This window comes from Papaver somniferum, chromosome 7 (genome assembly GCF_003573695.1).
Source record: "Papaver somniferum cultivar HN1 chromosome 7, ASM357369v1, whole genome shotgun sequence".
In the NCBI taxonomy this organism is placed as follows: Eukaryota; Viridiplantae; Streptophyta; class Magnoliopsida; order Ranunculales; family Papaveraceae; genus Papaver; species Papaver somniferum.
This window is the reverse complement of record NC_039364.1, coordinates 6,746,776-6,769,773: the sequence shown is the minus strand read 5'-3', so window position 1 is coordinate 6,769,773 and position 22,998 is coordinate 6,746,776. Positions and strand designations below refer to the sequence as shown.

Genomic DNA, 22,998 nt, shown 5'->3' with positions numbered 1-22,998 from the left:
TTCTATGTTCGGGAGGATATCTACCTAAGGTGAAGTCTTTTGATAAGAGTTTTTGTGAAGATTGTGTTCTTGGAAAACAAAAACGGGTTAGTTTCAGCACAGGAGGAAGAGACTTGAGAAGTGCAAAACTTGATTTGGTTCACACGGATGTATGGGGACCAATTGATGTTGCATCTCACAGAGGGTTCCAATATTATGCCACCTTTATTGGTGATCACTCCAGGAAGGTGTGGCTTTACTTCATGAATAATAAGTTCGAGGTGTATGAAGTGTTTAAGAAGTGGAAAGCTTTGGTTGAAACAGAAACTGGTCTGAAGTTGAAGTGTCTAAGGTCAGACAACGGTGGTGAGTATGACAAGACAGAATTCTTACAGTTGTGTGCTACAAATGGAATTCGTTTGGAGAGGACAGTTCCAAGGACGCCACGGGAGAATGGAGTAGCAGAACGTATGAATTGGACGTTGAATGCACGTGCTAGGTGCATGAGGTTGCGGTCTGGTTTGCCCGAGACCTTTTGGGGACATGCAACAGAGACGGATGCTTATCTAATCAATAGGACACCTAGTAGTCCATAAGATATGAAGATACCATAGGAGGTTTGGACCGGCAAAAAGGTAAATCTTTCATATTTGAAAGTTTTTGGTTGTGTTGGTTATGTTCATCTTAGTCCCGGTGAGAGGTCTAAGATAGGTGCTCAAGCAAAGAAGTGTATATTTCTTGGTTACGGAAATGGCGCTTTTGGGTATAAACTTTGGGACTATGAGAGTTACAAAGTTATTAGAAGTAGAGACGTCACTTTTAATGAGAATGAGCTGTACAAGGACAGAAATAAAATACAAGTTGAAGATGTCGGATCAATCAACGTCGATAAGGAGTTGTATATCGACATTGATGATGTTTCTGGAAAAAGTGTGGTACAAGAAGAGCACGATGTTGATGATGGTGGAGAAGCACAAGAAGGGACTTCTTCTGCAGTGAGAGTTACTCCTACAGTTCCACAAGAAGTACGAAGATCGTCAAGAACTCCAAAACCAAACCCAAGGTATGCTCTGAATTATCTATTACTTACGGATGGAGGTGAACCTGAAGATATTAAAGAAGCACTAGTGGCTGATGATTCAGGCAAGTGGCAACTTTCTATGGAGGATGAGATGAATTCACTTGACGAGAATGGCACATGGGTGTTAGAAAAATTACCAAGAGGTAAGAAGGCGTTGCATAACAAGTGGGTTTATCGGATGAAATCTGAAGCAAATGGAGAAATTCGCTACAAGGCGAGGTTGGTTGTGAAAGGTTTCCAGCAGAAACCTGGTGTTGATCACAACGAGATATTTTCTCCAGTTGTGAAGATCACTACTATCAGTAGTGTTAAGTCTAGTGGCTTCTGAAGATCTCTACCTTGAACAGTTGGATGTAAAGACAGCTTTTCTTCATGGTGAACTAGATGAAGAAATTTACATGAAGCAGCCAGAAGGATTCATAGTAAAAGACAAGGAAGATATGGTGTGCAAGCTAAAGAAGAGTTTGTATGGTTTAAAACAAGCCCCGAGACAATGGTACAAGAAGTTTGATAACTTCATGCATAAAAGTGGTTATTCACGGTGTAATGCAGATCATTGTTGTTACTTCTAAAGGTATGGTTCTGAATACATCATATTATTACTATATGTGGATGATATGTTGGTTGCCGGAACATCTCTACAAGAAGTTGAAAATTTGAAGAAACAATTAGCAAGTGAGTTTGCTATGAAAGATCTTGGTGAAGCAAAGCAGATTCTTGGTATGAGGATCATAAGAGAGAGAGCTAAGGGTGTACCTATGCTTAGTCAGGCTGAATATATTGAACGAGTGTTGAAAAGGTTTAATATGGAGAATGCTAAACCAGTTAGTTCTCCACTTGGAAGTCAAATGTCTTTCAAGTATGCAGTGTGCGAAGACAATGAAGAAAATGAGTACATGGCTAACGTACCATATTCTTCGGCTATTGGGAGTCTAATGTATGTTATGGTGTGCACGAGCCGGATACTGCACATGCAGTGGGAGTAGTGAGTAGATATGCAAGCAACCCAGGAAAACAACATTGGGAAGCTGTGAAGTGGATTCTCAGGTATTTGAGAGGTAACAAAAACGTACCATTATGTTATGGAAGAGGTGGTTCTATCTTGAGGGGTTATGTGGATGCAGACTTCGCAGGTGATGTAGATAAAAGGGGAAGTACAACCGGTTATGTTTATACTATGGGGTCAGCTGCAGTGAGTTGGAACTCACGGTTACATAAGTTGGTAACATTGTATACTACGGAAGCAGGGTACGTCGCAGTAACAGAAGCGATCAAGGAGATGATTTGGTTACGAGGTTTGTTAGATGAGTTGGGAAAGGAACAACGAGATAATGTTCTGTTTAGCGACAGTCAAAGCACTATACATTTAGCCAAGAACTCAGCCTATCATGTTAGGACGAAGCATATAGATATTCGTTATCATTTCATTCGGGATCTATTAGAACAAGGAGAGTTGAAGCTCGAGAAGATTCTTGGTTCGAAGAATCCGGCGGATATGTTTACCAAGGGAGTTATATCAGACAAGCTAAAGCTCTGCAAGGCTTTAGTTGGTCTCTCAGAATGAGGATCTGGGAGGGGAGCCGCACTGACATGAAGATGTTTTAGCACCGTCAATCCAAAGTTGAAGAAAAGGAGAATTGAAGACAATAAATGAGTCTTCAAAGTGGGAGATTGTTAGTTAATTGAAGACTAATTAATTACTTCCTAAAGTTAGTCGTGATATTTTAGGAAAGGGGTTTCCTAAACCGGTTATAATTCTTGGTGGACAAGTTTGTAACCTATATAAATAGGTAATTAGGCCTTGTAGAATTGTATTGTGTAGAAAACGATTAAGAGATCGGTGAGAGATTTCTTGTATAGCTTTTAGGGCTAAAGTTAGAGTTTCATGGTGAGAGCATATTGCTGAGGAACAAGATACAAAGTTATCGTCTCGGGTAATTGTTGCGGTGTAACCAAGGGTTTGCTGGAATTCACACGACGTTGTAATCGTTTTTCTTCATAGTGGATTTGAGTTGGTGCGGCTCAAAGTGGACGTAGACAATATATACATGTTGTATGTATTGGTCGAACCACTATAAATCTTGTGTCTTGCGAGTTGATTTATCTTTCTCGTATTTTCATAGTTACTTGTACTTGGTTTACCTATTATTCATCATAATATCACTTGTACTTGGTTTACCTATTATTCATCATAATATCTCAAGATTCGTTATTCCGCGGTTGTCAGTGATTCCCTAAGAAAATCCTAACAGAATGTTGAGAAATAGGCCACCATAGTGATTGTTTTCTCTACATTCATAAACAGTTGATACACATGTTTTGAATTCGTAACTTCTAATGCCTGCAAATCCACCTCCATGCATTGGCCAAGAATCTGAAACTTCTTCCATGTTTCTTACATTCAGGCCATTGCTCTACATTGTCTACAAACTGAATCAGTACTTAATCAATGTTAGTTACCAAAACATGAACAAGTTTATCATCCTTGGAGCTGTTAATTTTTATCCATAGTTCAGTTTATATATTCTCACATATCGTGAAGGTAATGCTGTAGCGGAGTTATTGTCTAAGATGGGATCTTCTACAGGTTCACCTAATCCCCTCATTCTTTTTTCTTGCTTTTTAATAAATGCTCCTTGTGAGTTTGCAAGAAAAAGAAGAAGAAAAAAAAAAGAGCTGTTAATTTGGAGAGCCAAAATTGTTCCACAGAGGAAGTGGTCAGTTAGTGATATTGCTTCTGGTCAGTTAATATCAAATTGTAGGTTCTGATTTTGTTATACGTAGCCAAGTCCTTGCCATGAAATTACGACTAATCAGTGGTCCTTAACTAAGGTTGGACTGTCATTGGGTCTGGTCTGTCACTTATGAAGAATTAATTTAATACTTTAATTTATATAACAATCAAAATATTTCTTTACAATATTTAGAGATGAAAATTTTTCATCTAAAGAATCAATATAAATACAAAAGAATAAATGAAAATTTCTCGGGTAGGTTAGGATTTTCATTTTTCATGCTTCTTTTTGATAAGTTTCCATGAATTTGTAAATTCTCTTCAATACTACTTGTAATGTTTCTTCACTCATGTTTGCAAAACAAACTCTAAACCAGCCAGGTTCATCACAATGACAAGATGAGCCAGGCGATATATTCAACTTAACTTCATTCACCATTGAATTCCAAAGTATCAACTCGCTTTGCTTTGTCGAATCCTTCAAAAATGGACTTAAATTCATCCAACAAAATAATCCAGCATTTCCTTCTAAACATTCTATTCCAACTTTCCGCAATCCATTGATAATTAACTCGTACCTTTTCTTCAATCTTTCTCTGTTAATCTTTACATAATTTTCGGTAAACTTCGTATCCGATAACATGGCTGCTAAGAGATTTTGTGTTTGTGATGAAACTAAACTAAAACTTGACATCCTTCTTGCAGTTGTCACAACTTTATCATTGTATGAATAAATTGTTCCAACTCTAAATCCTGGTAATCCTAGATCTTTAGATAAACTATAAACAATATGAACCCTTTCTGCATCCTTATAGTTTCGTGCTTCTAGTATTTCTGCAACGCTTACGAATTCTGTCGAAGAAAAAACTGACCCTGAGTATATTTCATCCGATACTAGATGAATGTTTTTACGTGTAACGAAGTCGAATATCTCTTCGAGTACTTTACGTTCCATAGCTATACCTAGTGGGTTTGATGGGTTAGTTATCAGAATTCCTCTAACTTTCATGTTCATTGATTCAGCTTCCTTATATGCATCTTCTAGTGCTTGTGGAGTGACCTGAAAATTGTTCGAGCTGTTGCAATGAACCGGAACGATTTTTACACCAGTTCTCCATCTTAAATCTCTATCAAATCTGTTAATCGAAAAAGAAAAATTAATACATTTTAAACAAACATATAAACATGAATTTGCGTAGCAAATAATGTGAATAATTGAGTAGTTAAATTACTCACCCTGGGTAGTATGGAGTTGGAACTAACAAAGCATCACCCGGATTTGCTAGAATGAAAGTTAAGAGTTCATTTGCAGCTGTTGCACCGGCGGTGAGAACTATTCTTTCAGGATCGAATTTCACTTTATCGCCTCGGATTTTCCCCATGAAACTAGCCATTGCTTTTCTGAAACTCTGTAAACCATGATAATCTTGGAATAGAGCATTTTCTCTAAAGCTTGAAATCCCACTACTTTTCCTAGTAGTTGGTAGTTTGTCTGCATTTTTTTCCAAGTATTCTTCCAGTAAATCAAATGAAACCTGCTCAAAACAACAAAATGAATGTATTAGAAACCAGTCTGCTTCAATGAAATACATGAATATACAAGAATTTGGATCAGCTGATGAAATCTTACTTGATTTTCAGCTAAACCCATTTGAATAACTCCGGATGGATTAGTAATCTCATCATAAGGGTTCTCATCATAAGCTTTCCATCCAGCAAAATATGGAGAATCTTCTCCATGAGTATCAGAATTTGCAACATTTGTTAACTCAACACAACTACTACCAGTAGTAGAAACTTGTTGATCAATCTCTATATCCATTAATAAAAGATATATGGTATATGAATATGATTTCAGATAATCAAATAATAGTGTTTTCTTTCAGGGGTTATTAATAAATGTGTGATAGACTGATAGTGAAGAAAAAGAATGAAGAATGAAGAACGAAGAGTGAGTTGAGTGATGAGAAAACAATGAGAGAAAGAGTCTATATATAATGGGAAGTTAAGTAATTAATTAAGGTCGAATCCCTTTTTCTTGGAAATGATAAGAATTTTTTTTTTTCTCTCACTAAGTCTCGTCAAAGAAGGACCAATGATTGATGAAGTTGAGCAAAACCAAACCTCAACTTGGTGAAGTGATAGCAGTAGTTTTTAGTTTATCTTGGAATTTTCTATGACAGCTAGCTGAGGATGTGATCTTGTCATAATAATTCTCTCTTTCAAAGTATTTAAATTTGTCTCAATCCTCAACAAATAAAAAATATCTACATCAAGGAAATATGGTGGTTGGGATAGCATATTTCAGTGATGACCCCTTTAATCACTTTATATTGTTTATTTTGACATATTATGATTCATTAAAACTGTGAAAATCATATTGCCGGTCATTAGTCAGATCTTGGGTCATCAACAGATTATGGCAGGGTCACGGTGCCAAGTCTTACGAGTGTTTATTGGGCAACTTAATAAGCAGAGTCTTACGAGTGTTTCTCGCGGGATAATGTTGATTGATTAGAAACTACTCAAGAAAAATCTGAGTAATCTTTTTTATCAAATTTAATGTTGATATTGGATAATGAGAAATTGGCATGTGTAGTTTCTCGAATAATCCCCCTCAGATACATATTGTTGCCGTAAACCTTTTTCTCTGAAAATTTTGTTGCTCAAACTTTTCTACACATGCATCTATTATTTCATGGACAACTTGCACATGCATACACTCATTGACATATGCATATTTATACGGTTATCATATGTACTATGGCTGGATAAGACTCAAAAATGCATGATCATATGTTCAAGATATAAAGGATCCATGTGCAAACACAGAATAAGATGAAAGGAGAAGAATGAACTCTATCAACCAATCATATAATTTGAGAATAACCAATAATCATTCAATCCTATCAATCAACCGAAAAGGTGAAGATATATTTGTCAAGTGAGTAACGTTAGTCTCCATCACTAGATGTTAGTGAACTCTTTTGAAGATTGGAGTTCTCTATTACACTTTTGTCAAGATATTTTTGTTTTTCTCCTGTGCATGTAATCTTTTTTCCTTTTAATCCCACGAATTTCGGATTCAAATTGTATGAGTGAGATATCCCACATGTTAGTAAGTATACGAAGTGAAGACTATATAATTTAAATGAGGGAGATCACACACAGCAAGGTTGAGATGACGTAATGGATGATGTCAGCAAAGTCACGAATAAAGTGTGAAGATCTGTGCGAAGTATGATCTGTGCGAGAACGATTGAGTGTACATGAGCGAGTGTATCGCATAGAGATTCCGAAAATAAAGGATCTCTTAGCTGTCATCCACTATGTAAGATATTATATAAAGAGGAGAGGTTATTACCTGTAAGGGGTTCTTTTAGTGAGTGTTAGATAAGAAATCAGGAGAGAGAAAATAAATCTAGAAACAAGTAAGATTATTGTAATACTTGTATCCATCTTGTAAACCGACTTAAGTCTCTATAATCAATGAAGAGTTTAATGATGATTACCTAATATTGATTATAGTTATAGTGGAATATGGTTGTAAGGAAAACAACTACACAAATCATTATAACTATGGTTATATTTTTGTTCTTTTCTTTTCACAGCACAGGTAACTTCGTTTTTTAATTGTTAAAACGAAATTTAAGCTCATACTAGGTGGCTTGCTCCAATTTTCAGTTTGTTAACGAAGTGAAATATACAAATTAAGTTTGTAATTTATCCTTTTGTGTATAATGTGAGAAATAGTGCTTTGGAATCACCACCACTAGCTGCGTACTGTCTAAATCAAGTTTAACCTCAGCCCAAAGTATAGGAACTGAAAATTTAAACTCTTATCTTTGCATGTTTTGCCTCTCCACCTTGAATAAATGCAAATTACTTTTTAAGTATACCCTTTTAAATGATAATGTTAATTAAGCTGTTCATTGAGTATTAGATAAATTATGTTAATGGCAATTACATGTGATATCTAACCTCCCAAGGTAGAACCAAACTGCTTTTGAATTGCGCCACGAGAAGGGGTATGATCATTCGTATGAAGCTCGCTTCCCTAGCTACTAGCATTTATGTTGTCATTTATTGATATTCATTATGTGGGATAGCGAGACACGGTATTCCTCCAACCATAATTCACATTGACACCTAATGCATGAACATTTTTGCATGCATGGCTCTGCCATTGTTATTTAGGGCGGCAGGACGGTAGCATTATCGGAACTATTTGTGTATAAACACAAGCTGTGAACCCCAACTTTTATGGATTAGTCACTGACTCTTTAAGTGGAAGTTCTATCAATAGTTAATTAAAGATCTTAATTAAATTAAGTTCCAAGTCCAACTATGTTAAGATCGTGATTGCACACGAATACGCGCTAATTATCCTCATAATTGTACCATAATAATTGTATATGGAGGTGTCAACTGTGTACCGGTACGTACATGGCCAGACTCATACGGATTTAAGTATCTTTAGATTAAATTAAAATTGATACTATTTGTTGTTACAATCTCTTCTTAATTTTAGTACTAATTAATTAGAATGATTGTGGTTTATGGATGCCAAAACTGAACAACTTTTCTGTTCTACTGACTAATTTTCTTCAAATATTGAAATAAACTAAAATCAACATAATGGTTTGTCGACAAAACCACCTATCATCTGTGAATCCATACATTGTTTTCATTTAACCATATATCTTTTGGATGTTTTGTGAAACACAACATTAGGTGGTTTGTACAGTAGAAGATGTGAACCACGGTGAGCCACATATATGGAACGATATCATAGGCACACCAAAGAAGACCCAAAATCTCAACTTTAATTTGATAAACTTTTGATTAAATAATAAATTAATTTTTAATATTTTTTTAAAAATGAATACAAATTCCAGCACCATGACAACCCACACACACGCTCATATGCCGCTTCATTTAATCAATAACCTTGGAACTCATGAAAATTATAATTTTCTAATAAACTGAAAAGAAAAATATTAAACTGATCAGTTTGCCGCACAAAATCAAACAGATATAGAGTGACTACAAATATAAGTGCATCAAAGGTGATGTAATCCTTTTATTCTTTGTTCTGATGTTGGCAGAGTAAGATAGTTTATAACTATACTGATTTTGACAAACTTTTGTTTTGAAGCTACTTAGAGCTAAGACAACATTAGTTTAATTAAGATATATCATCAAATTATTGTTTTTTGATTGACTTCGGCCACATCAAATCATGAGTTTGTCATAGTTTGGTGCAAATAAATATGCTAGCTTGGTCCACTCACTCTTGATGGGTGTGATACGATTTGAACATGACTGGATCAATCGTTAATCCTGTGAGATGCAGTGATTCCGTTTCAGTTCCCGCTCGAGGGGTTGGGAGTTCAACTCCGTTAGGTAATATACTCAATGATGAAAGTGTCGCTTTTTGAAAGATGAAAGTATATTTTCCGTCATATTTTTGATATTGTCCCCTTTGAAATGCAGGACAACTTTGTAGCCTCTAAGAAAAGAGAACTCCTACTCGAAGTTTCCTCGAACATGTTTTTGGAAAGACTGAATCCATAACCCACCATAAAGAAGAAGAATCAATCTCACACGGATGCATGCACACATCATTAGTGCCATGAGTCGGTCAAATAGGGACGCTAATTGAAGGTGGTGGTTATGAGGATTAGCTGTAAGACATAACCCAAATATCCCTTGATATTGATCTCACGTGCACCGTACATAGTGTACGTGTTTAGGATTTGGTGGTCTGATTAAAACTTGATCAATATCTTCTTCATCACTATGTACCGACTTTGGACTTTGATCGGATGGTATTATTGATATATACTAGAAGAAAAAAAAGATCTTTGGTGTAAAGTTGTTTCTGGATGTTATAGGGTTTTGAGTTTGTGAGGCCGTAATCTTTTCAGGGTCTTGGTACAACTTTTATCAGCCCTAGAATGAGAAGACAAAAGGAGAGAACCATGTAAAACCAAAATGCAGAATACAATGCTAACAAAAGCCACAAGAATAATCATCAAATACCACGACTAGTGACATCCATGGGTGAAACATATCATTCCAAAAATCTCCCAACCAATTCATATCCAGGAAAACAAAACAAAAAGAACTAATGAAAATCTAACAAAGAACTTACAAGATTAGACCAGACCTTCAACTTTGAGGTGAGGCCTTTGCAACTCCGCTCTGTGGTGCAGGTGGGGCACCTCCAGGTGCTGAAGATTCATAGGACCCGTGACCATTGCCAGTGCTACTATCGGTTGGATATGCAGGGGCAGGCTGTGAATAACCCCCATAAGCCTCTCCTCCATAGGCCTGCTGTTGTGCTCCGTAACCTGCCTGTGGGGTCCCAGCTGGTGCACCATAATATCCTGGCTGAGCAGTAGTTGGAGGCTGTGTATATCCTGTTTGCGCAGGAGCAGTCTGAGCATAGGCACCTCCTTGGCCACTTGAAGGTGGTTGGGACTGACCATAAGCTGCTTGACCAGGTGGTAGTGGCTTTTGACCTACAGGTGGTGGTCCATAGCTAGGCTGAGCATATCCAGTTTGTGCTGGTGGCTGACCTCCATAACCTGGTTGGGATGTTGGGGGTGCTCCATAACCTGGCTGAGATGGGTAGCTTACTGCAGTAGTGCTGCTAGACTGTTGACCAGCATAGCCTGATCCTGCCACTGGTGGGGCTTGCTGAGCTGGAGTAGGGTCCCCCTGGGCTGCTCCATATGCAGGTGCAGCTGCATCTTGAGTTGAAGTTCCATAAGCAGGTGCTGAACCATAACCTTGCTGATCATACGCTGGTTGTTGACCATACCCTGGTTGAGAGGCTGGAGCATGATAACCACCACTATTATAATCCTCCTGTTGATATCCTTGCTGACCACCAGCTGGTTGAGCGTATCCAGATTCCCCGTAAGACGCTTGTTGTTGCCCATAAGTACGCGCTGCTGGCTGACCATAATTATAACCAGAGTTATCAGCAGTAGCAGGTGGCTGCTGAGATTGCTGATTGTAGTAGTCGTATCCACTGCCTTGTGCTGTTTGTTGACTTGGTGGAGCAGAATTTTGGTCCCATCCTGAAGATGCTTGGGGGGGATACCCACCATAACCCGACTGAGAATAAGGAGGTGGGGCACCAGGATATGCTCCAGGCTGCATGTAGCCGTATCCGGGTTGTTGAGACTGAGGGCCAGGTGGACCACCCCAACTTGATTGAGGTCGAGGAGGGCGGTAACCTTGCTGAGAGTACCCTCCACCCATTGAAGAATTCCTAACACGATTCTGCAAAGATTTTTTTAAGCATATGAACATTTAAGCATAGGAATACTTTACCTGGGGAGGACAACAAATAACAAACAGCACACAACATATATATATATATATATATATATACAGCCACAACAAGCACATTTATGCACATTTATGCAATTGATATTAACAACAGTCATTATGTTTTCTCAAGACAAAAGCTGATAATGGAATATTATAAAGAAGAGATAAGTATAGTAGGCATAAAGAAACTTGGACAATGTGAATAGGGATGTCCAGATGAGGATTTTCACAGTATATATATTCATATCGAGAGGGTAAAGCGCCTACATACCGCACTGGAGTGAATTATTCGATTTACGCCTGCAGATGCTCATCCCTTCCCTACTAGAAGCGAATGGGTACCAAAGAATAGTGGCAAGAGCTATCCAAGCACTTTAAAAAGAGAAGGTATACAAAAACCATTGCAGACAGGAGCAAAGGAATTCTGAGCCAGCATATCATATCACATTTTATTGACACATGTTCTATTCATAATTCCAATTGGAGACTATACAAGTTTTACCAAGAAAAGAAAGTAATAGTAAATAAGAAGCTTGGGTGGTGTAATTAGTTAATATAGCCAAGTTTCATCAGAGAATGGTGCAGGACAACGGACCAAATAAGTCAACAACCGCAATGGAAATATTGTAATACATTAATAAACTCCTAAAACCAACCCAACTTCAACACCATAAAATTGCACAAGCAACTAAGAAAAAGACCAAAAAGACCAATATGTAGCAGAAAGGAAAAATCATACTGCAATACGAAAACTACCCTTTCTGCCAAATCCTAGAAGAACCTGAAAAAATGTATAGTTTCCCAAGTCTTACAAGTCCCGATTAACACCTTCGCATTAGATTCAAGTTAGTAGACAGAATAAATTGCGATAATATTCGTAGACTAAACCTAAAGGCTTATTTCAAACATAAATATCAAATCCATGAATTGCTAACCAATTATAAATCTTGCAACATCTTCCGAGAACCTGAAGATTACACATATCTAACTTACGATATGGCCATCAAAATAACATCTTTCATTTTCCCTCCACAAACAGATAGCAGTTAGCAGGATTCATCCATCACAGCGACATTGTGAGTTGCTGGTACACCTGTTTGAAGGATCTACCAAATATTCTAGCAACCAATACTGTATGTACACATAACATTTCATCTATATAATATCCAGCAGTACTATATGTGATATATGACTTTTTCACCAGGTGATACTGAGTTAAAAGAAATTAGACGAGTAAGCACAGAGGTATCGGAATCTATCTAGATAAATTCATACTATAGAAGCGCATGTATACTTCCTCCATACACAGTTAAATGGAGATAAAGAACTGCAACCTCCCAAGATTAACTACACTTAGATTAGATTTAGATACTAATGAAACGAATTAACAAGCACAATCCAGATATATGAATATCTGAATTGACAGATCAGATCCTGTCCACTAATAAGTATGAGTTTCCTTGAATTTCTTGAAACACAACATCCTTTCTAACAAGCAACCAATATTTTGTCAATAACCAAACAAAAATAGCAATTTGAACATTAAGAACAAGCTTGATATAGTGCTTAAATAGTTTATGTTAAGGTGATTCAAGAAGGAGAATTTGGTTGAGTTTTTCAAAAGATTTAAGATTGACTGAAGTAGAAGTGTAGAAAGAAAGAAATAGTATAATGATAGTCATGAAAATCATAGATTAGTAACTCAGAAGCAGCAACAAACCTTCTTGAGGACCCAGAATGATGTTAGTTGAAAACTCAGAAAACCTGTAGTACCAGAAAGTGCACATATCCGAAGAATGCTAGAATATAGTTTTTTAGACGAAAATCCTAGAGGTTGATATATTGTACAGACAGGATATATGTTACTACAAATGCATTCATAAAACTAACTGACCACTCCTAAACACATCCATCAATCATGTTATCATGGTGTATCTAAAAACTGATACAATCAGTTGAGCTGCAACAGAATTAATATCATAGGTGCACTCCATGCGAATTAGGAGTTCAAAACATACCTCACTTATCACTTCATTGACCAATTGTTTTGCAACTTCAATCTGTTCTTCTGTACCATCAATGTACACAGTCCTTTCTGTTGATGTGTCACCAGGAGGTGGATGCAATGGAATCAGCTGGAACAAGAAAAGGCAACATAAAATTCAGTAAAACAATCATATGCAAATTCTGCAGACCATATAGTAAAGTCACAAGATCAGACCAGTACTATGCAAATCAGCAGTTCAGAAGCACGATAAGCACAATTGATTAATATATCTCACCTGAATACGAGCTCCTGAATTCAGTTGCATGCCCTTTATCGTCTCTCCTCCTTTGCCAATGACCAAACCAACCTGTAAATCAAGCCTCGTAATGACATCTAGAGAGATCTATCTAAAGTGCATTATCTCAGTGCAATGTAGAGCGCTAACTTGCCTTGTTACTTGGAACTTTCATTTGAAATTGGCCTGCCCCAGCCGCAGGTGATCCAGTGAATCTCCTTGATGCTAGACCAGAACCTCCCGCTTCTGCCTGCTTGATTGGTTGAATACACACAAAGAAGTAATAATAATCCATAAGCATACAATGGTATACAAAAAAAAAAAAAAAACAAATCACAACACTTTCATTATTTTCCCAAGAACCTTAATTATACCAAACAGTTTTATCCTCACTCATAAAGTGTCGCAACATTCTTTTAGCTTTCTACATTATATACATTTGAACTAAACAACCAAGTTATTGTATTACCTCAGACAAAACATCAGTAATCAACTGCTCAGCCTTAGCAATCTGTTCGGAATTCCCCATAAGTTCAACAAGTCTAGTCTGCGAATGTGGATCAGAATCCATATCTCTAGTTACTTGAATCTTAGCTCCAGACTGTAACTGAAGATACTTAATGGTTTCACCACCTTTACCAATAATAACACCAACTCTCCCATTAGGTATCTCAATCTTCTTACTCGAACTCTGAAATCCATACGAAACCGGTATTGACCCAGGCGACGACATTCTTCCTACTTGTGAAGCTGAATTACTAAATCCACTACTCTTATACGGCAAATGATCTGAAACACACACACAAACACACAGAACAAGTTGAGTCAAGTCAAAATCAGGTCAACAAAAGTCAAAATCAGATTATCAAAACCCTACAAATCCAAAAGTGAGAAATCAAAATCAAATCAAACCTGATTGTGGAAGAGGAGAAGAGAAACCGGATTTACTAGGAGGAACATCGTTAGGATCATCAATTGGAGTACCGTTTTCGTTCCTTGGACGTTTAGCTTCAGCGCTGTTGAAGAGACGAGCAGCGATTTCCTGAGCTCTTTGTTTAGCTATTTGGATTTCATCAGCAGGTGGTGGAACATTGTTGTAAGAAGGTGGATTGTTATTAGGGTTTGTGGAATCTGGTGGTGAAACGGAGGAGATAATTGGTGCTGAGAAACCAGTTGGGCGGCGTGGACCTGTGGACGTTGGTGGTGGTGGTGATGAGTCTTCGTACTTTCGTTTGTTGTTGTCCGAGGAAGGTCTGGTGGAGGAGAATTGAGGTTCTTCCGCCATTGTGGTGGTGGTGGTGGCGGAGCTGAGGTTTGGAGGAGATGGAGAGAAAGTAGAGGAAGTGAGTGAAAGAGAGAGAATTGAGAGGAGGTAGAGACGTTAATAAAGTAACCCTAGAAAAAAAGGATACGGATGGAATTTCGAGATTTTTTACAGCGGCACTGATATTTATATAGGCACGCTCGTATTATGTTTGGGACCGCCTGCGCTAGGCTACATGACACTTTGGGATATGATACGGCATGTTGATAAGATGGTGAAGCTTTTCGGGTGGAACTTGGAAAGCCATGATCTATGAATTATTAGGACTGTACATCAGCATCAGCGGCAAGAATCCTGTAACTGGTGCTTTGATGTATCGGTCCAGCAATAATACAAAATGTGAAACCAAGACAGCATTTGGTATTTAGCTTCAGAATTTACCACATCAAAGCACTAGGCAGTATGAGGAGGTTAGCAGACCTAACAACAATACAGTACCTGAACCCAATTCTACGGCCACATTGCCCCGTACCGCATTCTCCAAAATTCTTAGGCTCCCATTCTCCAAAATTCTAAGGCAACCAGGCGTCAAGCTCACAGCTCAAACTAAATTCTAATGCTTTGCTAGTTATAGGCTCATGGCAGGTTGCACAAGGCTCATCGAAGGTTTCTAACAAACGCTGAATGTTAACAAAATCATGTCTGCCACTGCTAGAATTGAATGGTTCACACTATAAATGCAAGTGCCAACACTTAACGGATGCTCTTCACCATCTCCTTTCTTATTAGATGACAGAAATCCAGTTGATCTTTATTAGCATTTTGAATAGGAACCTCCAGTAAAAATGAACACATGCATAAGGAGAACAGTCACAAAATTATACTTACATAAAAAACATCATCTTAAGAAATCCCAGAGCTTATAATTTACAAGACCCTGACTTTTTTTAACAAATTCAAACAAACAGGATATCCAAAGTTCTTCCAAAGAAAGATTTTATTTCAGTCAACAACAAGCATAAACAAACCCTCTAATTGGCAGCACAAGGAGTTGTTACCCACCAACTGATTGTAGCGATACACTTACTTGTTCCACCACAACTGGAAATCCTTCCTCCTGTTGATTTTCTTCTGCAACTGCAGGATTCCGTAAAGCAGAGCTTCGGCTGTTGGAGGGCAACCTGGGACATATATGTCAACTGGCACAATCCTGTCACAACCACGAACTACAGAGTAGGAGTAATGGTAGTAACCACCACCATTGGCACAGCTTCCCATGGAGATAACCCAACGAGGTTCAGGCATTTGATCATAAACCCTGCAGAAAACCCAGCATGTTATATTAATACCTCCAAGTGATTTTGTTTGATTATATATATGTCCGTAGAAATCTCATAATAAACAAGCCAGATCCTAGGATCCAGCGTTGAGCCAAGACTACCACTATGTTCATAATCCAAAACAAGTCTCGAATAGTAATGGATATTTCCATAGTAGGTAAAACATTAGCCACAGACCCATTGTCTCAAGAAACATTAACACATCTCTCAAAAATCAAAGTCCATACGGAAGGTGGTAGTTTGTTTGTTTGTTTGACAGAATATACAACCTCAATTACCATCTTATACTATCACACACAAATAAAATAAGCAAAAGTTACTGAAATATGTTGATAAGTAGACCCAATATTCTAGTACAGATGAAGTAGTGACAGATAAAGAGATAGAGAGAAATAAAGAGGATTTGTAAACTACTGATATTGGTACAAAAACCTAGAGAGTGGCCTCAAATGAGCTACTTATACTAGCTTGGGAAGATGATTGTCATGGTTAACATGCAACAGTTGACATGCCTCTTTGACATCTCGTGTGTGCACCCTTCACACATTGCGATCATCTTTGCAAGAGTAGTTTAAACACCCACAAGAGGTTGAGGAATGTAAAGAGACACGGGATTTACATGGTTCTGCCATTAATAAGACCTATGCCCATGGATCTTTGGTTCTCATTAATGATCGAACCACGTAAATCATGTATCTCTTTGCATTCTTTCTGCATCTAATATATGGTGCAGATGATGACCAAGTTAGTCATCTTCAGGGTATAACTCGAGCAGTCTACCAATTTCTAAGGTGGGAATTGAATAAATACCCCTGCTTCTCATGGGCTTCACAAATACCCTTATTTCTAAGGGGTTAGAAATAAGGGTATTTCTGAAGCCCATGAAAAGTAGGGGTATTTGTTCAAATTCCACATTTCCCAGTGAATAAGAAATTATCTATTTCAACTGCAACTCTCCTAATTTAGTTATGCTAGTATAAACCATAAGGGGTGTAAAAGTATACCTCTCAAAACAACTTCCTAACTCAAGAAGCCAGCTATAATCTACAAAGAAGCTTCCTACAGTACTCATAGTTGTGCAGTCAAACTATGCATACTTAACGGTTTGTCTTTTCATAATTAGCTCAGAATGTTCTGTTCTGCAGCGCCTAGACTCACAAAGTGAATGAACTAGCAAACCTTGAATTTATCATGAACAGCTAACTTCCAAAGCCCTAATTCTTTAATTGCATTCAATAGACATAAATAAAAAGCCACTAGTTATCATGCAAAGTCTTCAAACCTCAAATTCCCTGATAAAAAAGATAGATATATTCAATTATGATACAGAGCACCTCCATATACTTCAAGCCTTTAATTTCCACATATCCTCATTCCAAATAATTATAAGAATCACAGCTGCAGTGAAGTAATGACATTTCCATATTAGGTATAAAATCAGCGACACATTTTTTATCACTGTGCACACCAAACCAACACATACTCTCTCCAAATTATCTAAACTTCCTCTATTAAAACGTTCATAATTTTTTCTTTTCTCTTTCACAGAAATTTGTTGGTAGATATGGTGGCAAGAAGCATGTGATGCTGATGATAGGTAGTGGTGGTGGTTATGGTAACTAATGGTGACTGCAATAACAACAGACTTGGCAGCAGTGGCGCCATTAAGAGATGTTATTAGATTATTGAAACAAAACAAACATCAATTATGAATCAACTAATAGTGAATCTGCTACATTTCCAACATTTGAGATACAAACTTTGAGACTCTCTGTCGTACAAATGTAAGATAAAATCGACTTCTAAAGATATTTCCAAGGTGGAAATTGAATAAATACCTCTACTTTTCATGGGCCTTCACAAATACTCTTATTTTTAAGGGTTAAAAATAAGGGTATTTGTGAAGGCCCATGAAAAGTAGGGGTATTTATTCAATTCCACATTTCTTAGTGAATAAGAAATTATTCACTTCAACTTCAACTCTCCTAGTTTAGTTATGTTAGCATAACCCATAAGGGGTCTAAAACGCATTCTAAATCTGTGTATACCTCTCTAAACTACTTTCTAACTCAATAAGCCAGCCATAATTTACAAAGAAGCTTCCTATAGTAATCACAGTTGTGTGGCCAAACTGCACATACTTAGCCGCTTGGCATTTCATAATTAGCTCAGAATGTTCTGTTCTGCAGCTTGTGCGCCTAGACTCATAAACTGAATGAACTAGCAAACCTTGACAGCTAACTTCCAAAGCCCTAATTCTCTAATTACATTCAGTTGCCACAGATAAAAAGCCATTACTTATCATGCAAGGTCTTCCAACCCTCAAATTCCCTGATCAAAAAGACAGATATATTCAATTATGATACGAAGCACCTCCATATACCTCTAGCCTTTAACTTCCACATATCCTCATTCCAAATAATTCTAAGAACCATACTGCGGCGGTAAAGTAATGACATTTCAAACCAACACATTTACTCTATTACAGCGTTCGTAAAAATTTGTTGGTATGTATGGTGGCGGGAAGCATGCGATACTGATGAACAACGACAGACATGGCATCAGTGATGCCATTAAGAGATGTTATTAGATTATTGAAACAAAGTGAATCAACTACAAGCTAACATTTGAGATGCAGACTTTGAGACTCCGCATCGTACAAATGTAAGACAAAATGGAGGTCGCTGTAGGAGCAATTTTGATCTAGCAACATCACAACCAACCATTGGACGTATGGATGGTTACGATGATGTATGCCCAACGGATGGTTTTGATGCTGCTAGATCAAAAATGCTTGAGCAGCATGCGAGCAAAAATTTCTCCGTCCGGGTGTGTCTTTTGGAGAAACATGCCCATCATTCATTTCTGTGCAGTGTGCATAGTATACACATGTTGCAAATGCACCAGAAGTCAAAATGATTCAGCACTAATCAAGAATTCAACACATACCTCACTTAGCACTAATCAACAATTCAAGACATACCTCAATATGATTCAATCATTTCAACAAGGAATGGAACCGCACTTTACCCTATATTTAGCTTTACTAGCACTAATTCCTTAAAGGGATTAGTCTGAAAGACTGAAACAGATTTCAGAGACTATTAGAAACACTGCCACACTCTTAACAACATCATTAAACTAAACTGAGAAACTCATTTTTTCAATTTTCACTAACTTCTCCAAACAAATTCCCAACTTCAATAGCACTCACAGACTTACGTAACAACCCAAGCAATACAAATCATCAAATCAGGAAAACCCATATCCTCAAAACTACAAACGTAAATTAACAAAAAAAATATACGCACTTAAATTCCTTCTCCGAAATTTGTCCCTTTCGTGTTTCCTAAATTAGCTAAACAATTTTTCAGTTCTCCATCATATGAGCTTAACCTCAAACCAGTCCCATTTGAATCATTTACTTCTTTCATAAATATAAACCTATTTACAATATCAAATTCAATAAACAAGTAAACCCTAGATTCATCCAGCACAAAAATTCCTCCAAATCCCCAATCACAAAAACTAAACAAACAAACCCCAAATTTCATTCAAACAAAACAAACAGAACCCTAGATTCATCTTCCCCTAAAACTCATCCAACCCCCCAAATTCCCAAATCAAACCCTAATTTCAATGGAATAGAATATTCAAAACATAGAAATGAATGGGGTCAAAAGGGGAGATGGATACATACTTTCTGAGAGCAGGAGCCATCTTATTGGTCAAAGTCCCAGCAACAATCATACAATCAGATTGCCTTGGTGAAGGTCTAAAAATAATCCCAAATCTATCAAAATCATAACGAGCAGCACCAGCATGCATCATTTCAACAGCACAACAAGCTAAACCAAAAGTCATTGGCCATATAGATCCACGTCTTGCCCAATTCATCAGATCATCTACTTTGGAAATTACAAACTCTGCTGCTTTTCCACCAGTTCCGATTGCTGGTGCTGTTGGTTTCTGATATGTCGCTGGTGATGTGGATGATGTTGATGCGTAGAGTGATGGTAATGTTGTATGAAAACCAGCTGATCTTTGAGCTAATCGGATTGTTTTTGGAAGAAGCGCCATTGGAGAGATTTAAAGGAAATGGAGAGCGAGAGAGATTTTGGCATATAGGAAGAAGAAGTAATGGGAGATGTTAGTTATGGTCTAATAATAAGAGTCTGGTATAGGAACCACGAATCGTCTACAACCGCCACAAAATGCAAGTTGTTGGGTTTAGGGCTTACTTGTTCTTCTGGGCTTCGTGTTAGTTTGCCCCAACATTATGTGCGCATATGGATATCACAGGCAGAAGTGGTTCCGCTCAGAAGCAGTAGTGAGAAGCAAAACTATTTTGCTTCACGAAAATTTAACTTTAGGGTTTCTAGATTTCGTTTGAAATACTCTACCCAGATTGATTTATTGCTTTTTCGATTTTTAGAAGTCAAAAAATATTTCTGGATGCGCATGTTGGGGTTCAGAGCCATCTACATGCTAATCTTGCGAAAACATATTAGCTAACAAGAAAAACTTAATCTCTCGGATTTCTCCATGAACCTTACTATGATCTAGGATAAGAAGAATAGAAAGAGAACCACATAGATGTAAGCCATAAACAAAGCAACAAGAAGTAAAGTACTCACGGATTTAACATGGTTCAACAATATACACAATGTGTGTAATATTATCTACATCCAACAAACGTCTACGACCTCTTTATTCATTATAGAATCACCACTGAGAATTACACAACTGATTGACTATATCAATCCATCGACTCACCACATCCGTGACCGAACACAAGAACTCTCACAAGCACCCTATTAGATCCCAAGTAGCGTTTTCACCCATACGAGATAACGTTTACCACATTATCTACCACAACGAGACGATCTTCTCTGCACATCCTAATATATATTATCATGGACGCCTTTATCTCAACACCAATAATCTAATCCAGCACCACCAAGATGATCTTCTCCTCAACAAGATGTCTTACCAACATCTCCATACGAATACTCCATAACGACATATCTTCCAACATCAATAAGTATCCGATAAACACCATAATGATGTACTCCTTCCATCATTAGGTCTCTCACATAACCAACTCAATAGGTGGGATGAATCCCTCACATCTCTACGAGATTTACATTGAGGATTGCATGACTAAAACACTTAGCCTAGAGCTCCTTATATAGGAGTCACACACTTGGTTCCCAAGTCTTGGCCTCCTTGGATTAGGAAACCGACTCATACTAGGAAACCATGATCAATTTAGGTATCCCATCTTAATATGGTAATTAACTCAAACTAAGAATTTAACCTAAACTAGGAAACCCACGTTTCCTTGCATTCATGCATGAGACGATCAACTGTTATCCCTCCATCTTCTGAACATCAATTGCACCATCACTGGTTGCCTACATATCCTCAAAAGGAATCAAACCGAAATGTAGTTCACCCAAACTTGTTCCATTGAATCTCCACCGGAAGAGAGAAAACCAAACTTGAACGTCAACAACTCAGACTTAACAATCCAACCAATCTGTGATTGTACGAATCGCCACCTCAGTGAAAAATTCCTGACCGTCTCACCAACCATCATCATATGATCACCCGTTATGCAACATCTTGAGAAAATACACCTTACTCCTTTATGTTCACAACTCCACATTGATTGGCATCATTATAGATGTATTGCATGCCAACTCAATCAGATCATACACGATCGTTGTCCATATGCTACCAATCAAACTTAGTTACAGTCATTGTGCGCTCTTTAGCCTTTGCCACCTTTGGACGTGTTCCATACTACGAACACATCTCCGTCTTGACTGGCATTGCTCCTCCCGAGTTAATGTTCCGTTATTCTGAGCCACTAACTCCAAGTTGCGCACCACATCCGTTAGGGTTAACATCCATAACTACTCTATCACCAAATAAAACTACTATAGTAGCCTCCATGCGTCTGCCTAAGCATTAACTTAACAGAACTATAGTCTCCATCTCCGTCTCTGAACTCCAGCTAATCCAATTGCTTCTTCAAGCAACTGATCACACACTTGGTCCTTTCCACGAGCATGTCCACGAAAGCGTGTTAACGAGATACTTCAGGTTAGTTTATAATAAACTCGCCTCCATGTTAGCTTCCAAGAAACTAACCATCTTGTATGTACCAAAGCATATCGAGCATGACTCTAACTGTGCACCAAATACAACTAATCCACTGATCATTGCCACTGCGTACCAATCTCGAGCTCATCTCTATGAATCTTGCTTTACCGAGCCTATCTCCGACTGGATCATGATTCTACGACCATATATCACCAATTGAGTTTTTACTCCTTCAAAAAACTCATCATATACTGAACAATTGCATACATACAAAACACGTGTCCAGCTTCACAGAGACTTCGAAAGCTGACACACCAATCATCTTCACCACTTCAGCAACCTCAACGGGCTTTGACAACAATGTCCTTTTACATGCATAATTGTCAAGATAGTCTTTTATCAATTTCATAGCAAGCATGTAGCTTTGACTTCATGACAGTCAAACCACAACACAATCGGACTCGGATAGAACTGTGATCATCGTCGAAGAATTCACTGTTACCCTTGTAACAATACATAATGTTATACATTCTCTCTTGTGCATATTCCTTTTCTAATCTTGCTCCAAAGATACACCAACGTTGCGAAATCTGATAATCCGTCCTTCACACAAAGACCCAATTACATCCAGACATAATCTGAAACCTTTGGTAACTTCCTCAAGCTCCAAGCAATTCAATACGCTGTTATCTTTATCTTCTCAAACTATATAGAAAAAATAACTTGACGGAAACTAAATTGTTGTTGAACCAAATTTCTTAATAGAAATTTCTACCTTCATGTCTACAGGATCTGTCACTATTAAAATCAATTTCAATAAGTGTAGCAGACAAGCAAACCCCCAAATATTATCATTGCTA

The 22,998-nt window shown here is 37.6% G+C and overlaps 3 protein-coding genes across 4 annotated transcripts; all 3 read right to left on the bottom strand.

Annotated features, from left to right (window-relative positions):
* Window positions 1–4,071: 4,071 nt before the first annotated feature.
* LOC113300521 (1-aminocyclopropane-1-carboxylate synthase 7-like) lies at window positions 4,072–5,616 on the bottom strand. Its single transcript, XM_026549726.1, has 3 exons — window positions 5,425–5,616; window positions 5,031–5,329; window positions 4,072–4,930 (listed from the first exon to the last, which is right to left on the bottom strand). The coding sequence occupies exons 1-3, from the start codon at window positions 5,614–5,616 to the stop codon at window positions 4,072–4,074; spliced, it is 1,350 nt and encodes a 449-aa protein (XP_026405511.1).
* A 4,191-nt stretch (window positions 5,617–9,807) lies between these two features.
* Window positions 9,808–14,792, bottom strand: LOC113295001 (far upstream element-binding protein 1-like). Of its 2 annotated transcripts, none has more exons than XM_026543363.1 (6): window positions 14,336–14,792; window positions 13,893–14,212; window positions 13,578–13,676; window positions 13,424–13,495; window positions 13,160–13,276; window positions 9,808–11,090 (listed from the first exon to the last, which is right to left on the bottom strand). In XM_026543363.1, exons 1-6 carry the CDS (start codon window positions 14,706–14,708, stop codon window positions 9,969–9,971), a joined length of 2,103 nt encoding a protein of 700 aa, XP_026399148.1. In that variant the 5' UTR covers window positions 14,709–14,792; the 3' UTR covers window positions 9,808–9,968. The 2 variants fall into 2 exon arrangements, with proteins under 2 accessions (XP_026399148.1, XP_026399149.1); XM_026543364.1 differs by having other exon boundaries at window positions 13,578–13,673.
* Window positions 14,793–15,522: 730 nt separating this feature from the next.
* Window positions 15,523–20,172, bottom strand: LOC113295000 (NADH-quinone oxidoreductase subunit B 1-like). Its single transcript, XM_026543362.1, has 2 exons — window positions 19,728–20,172; window positions 15,523–16,005 (listed from the first exon to the last, which is right to left on the bottom strand). The coding sequence occupies exons 1-2, from the start codon at window positions 20,105–20,107 to the stop codon at window positions 15,771–15,773; spliced, it is 615 nt and encodes a 204-aa protein (XP_026399147.1). The 5' UTR covers window positions 20,108–20,172; the 3' UTR covers window positions 15,523–15,770.
* Between the last annotated feature and the right edge of the window lie 2,826 nt (window positions 20,173–22,998).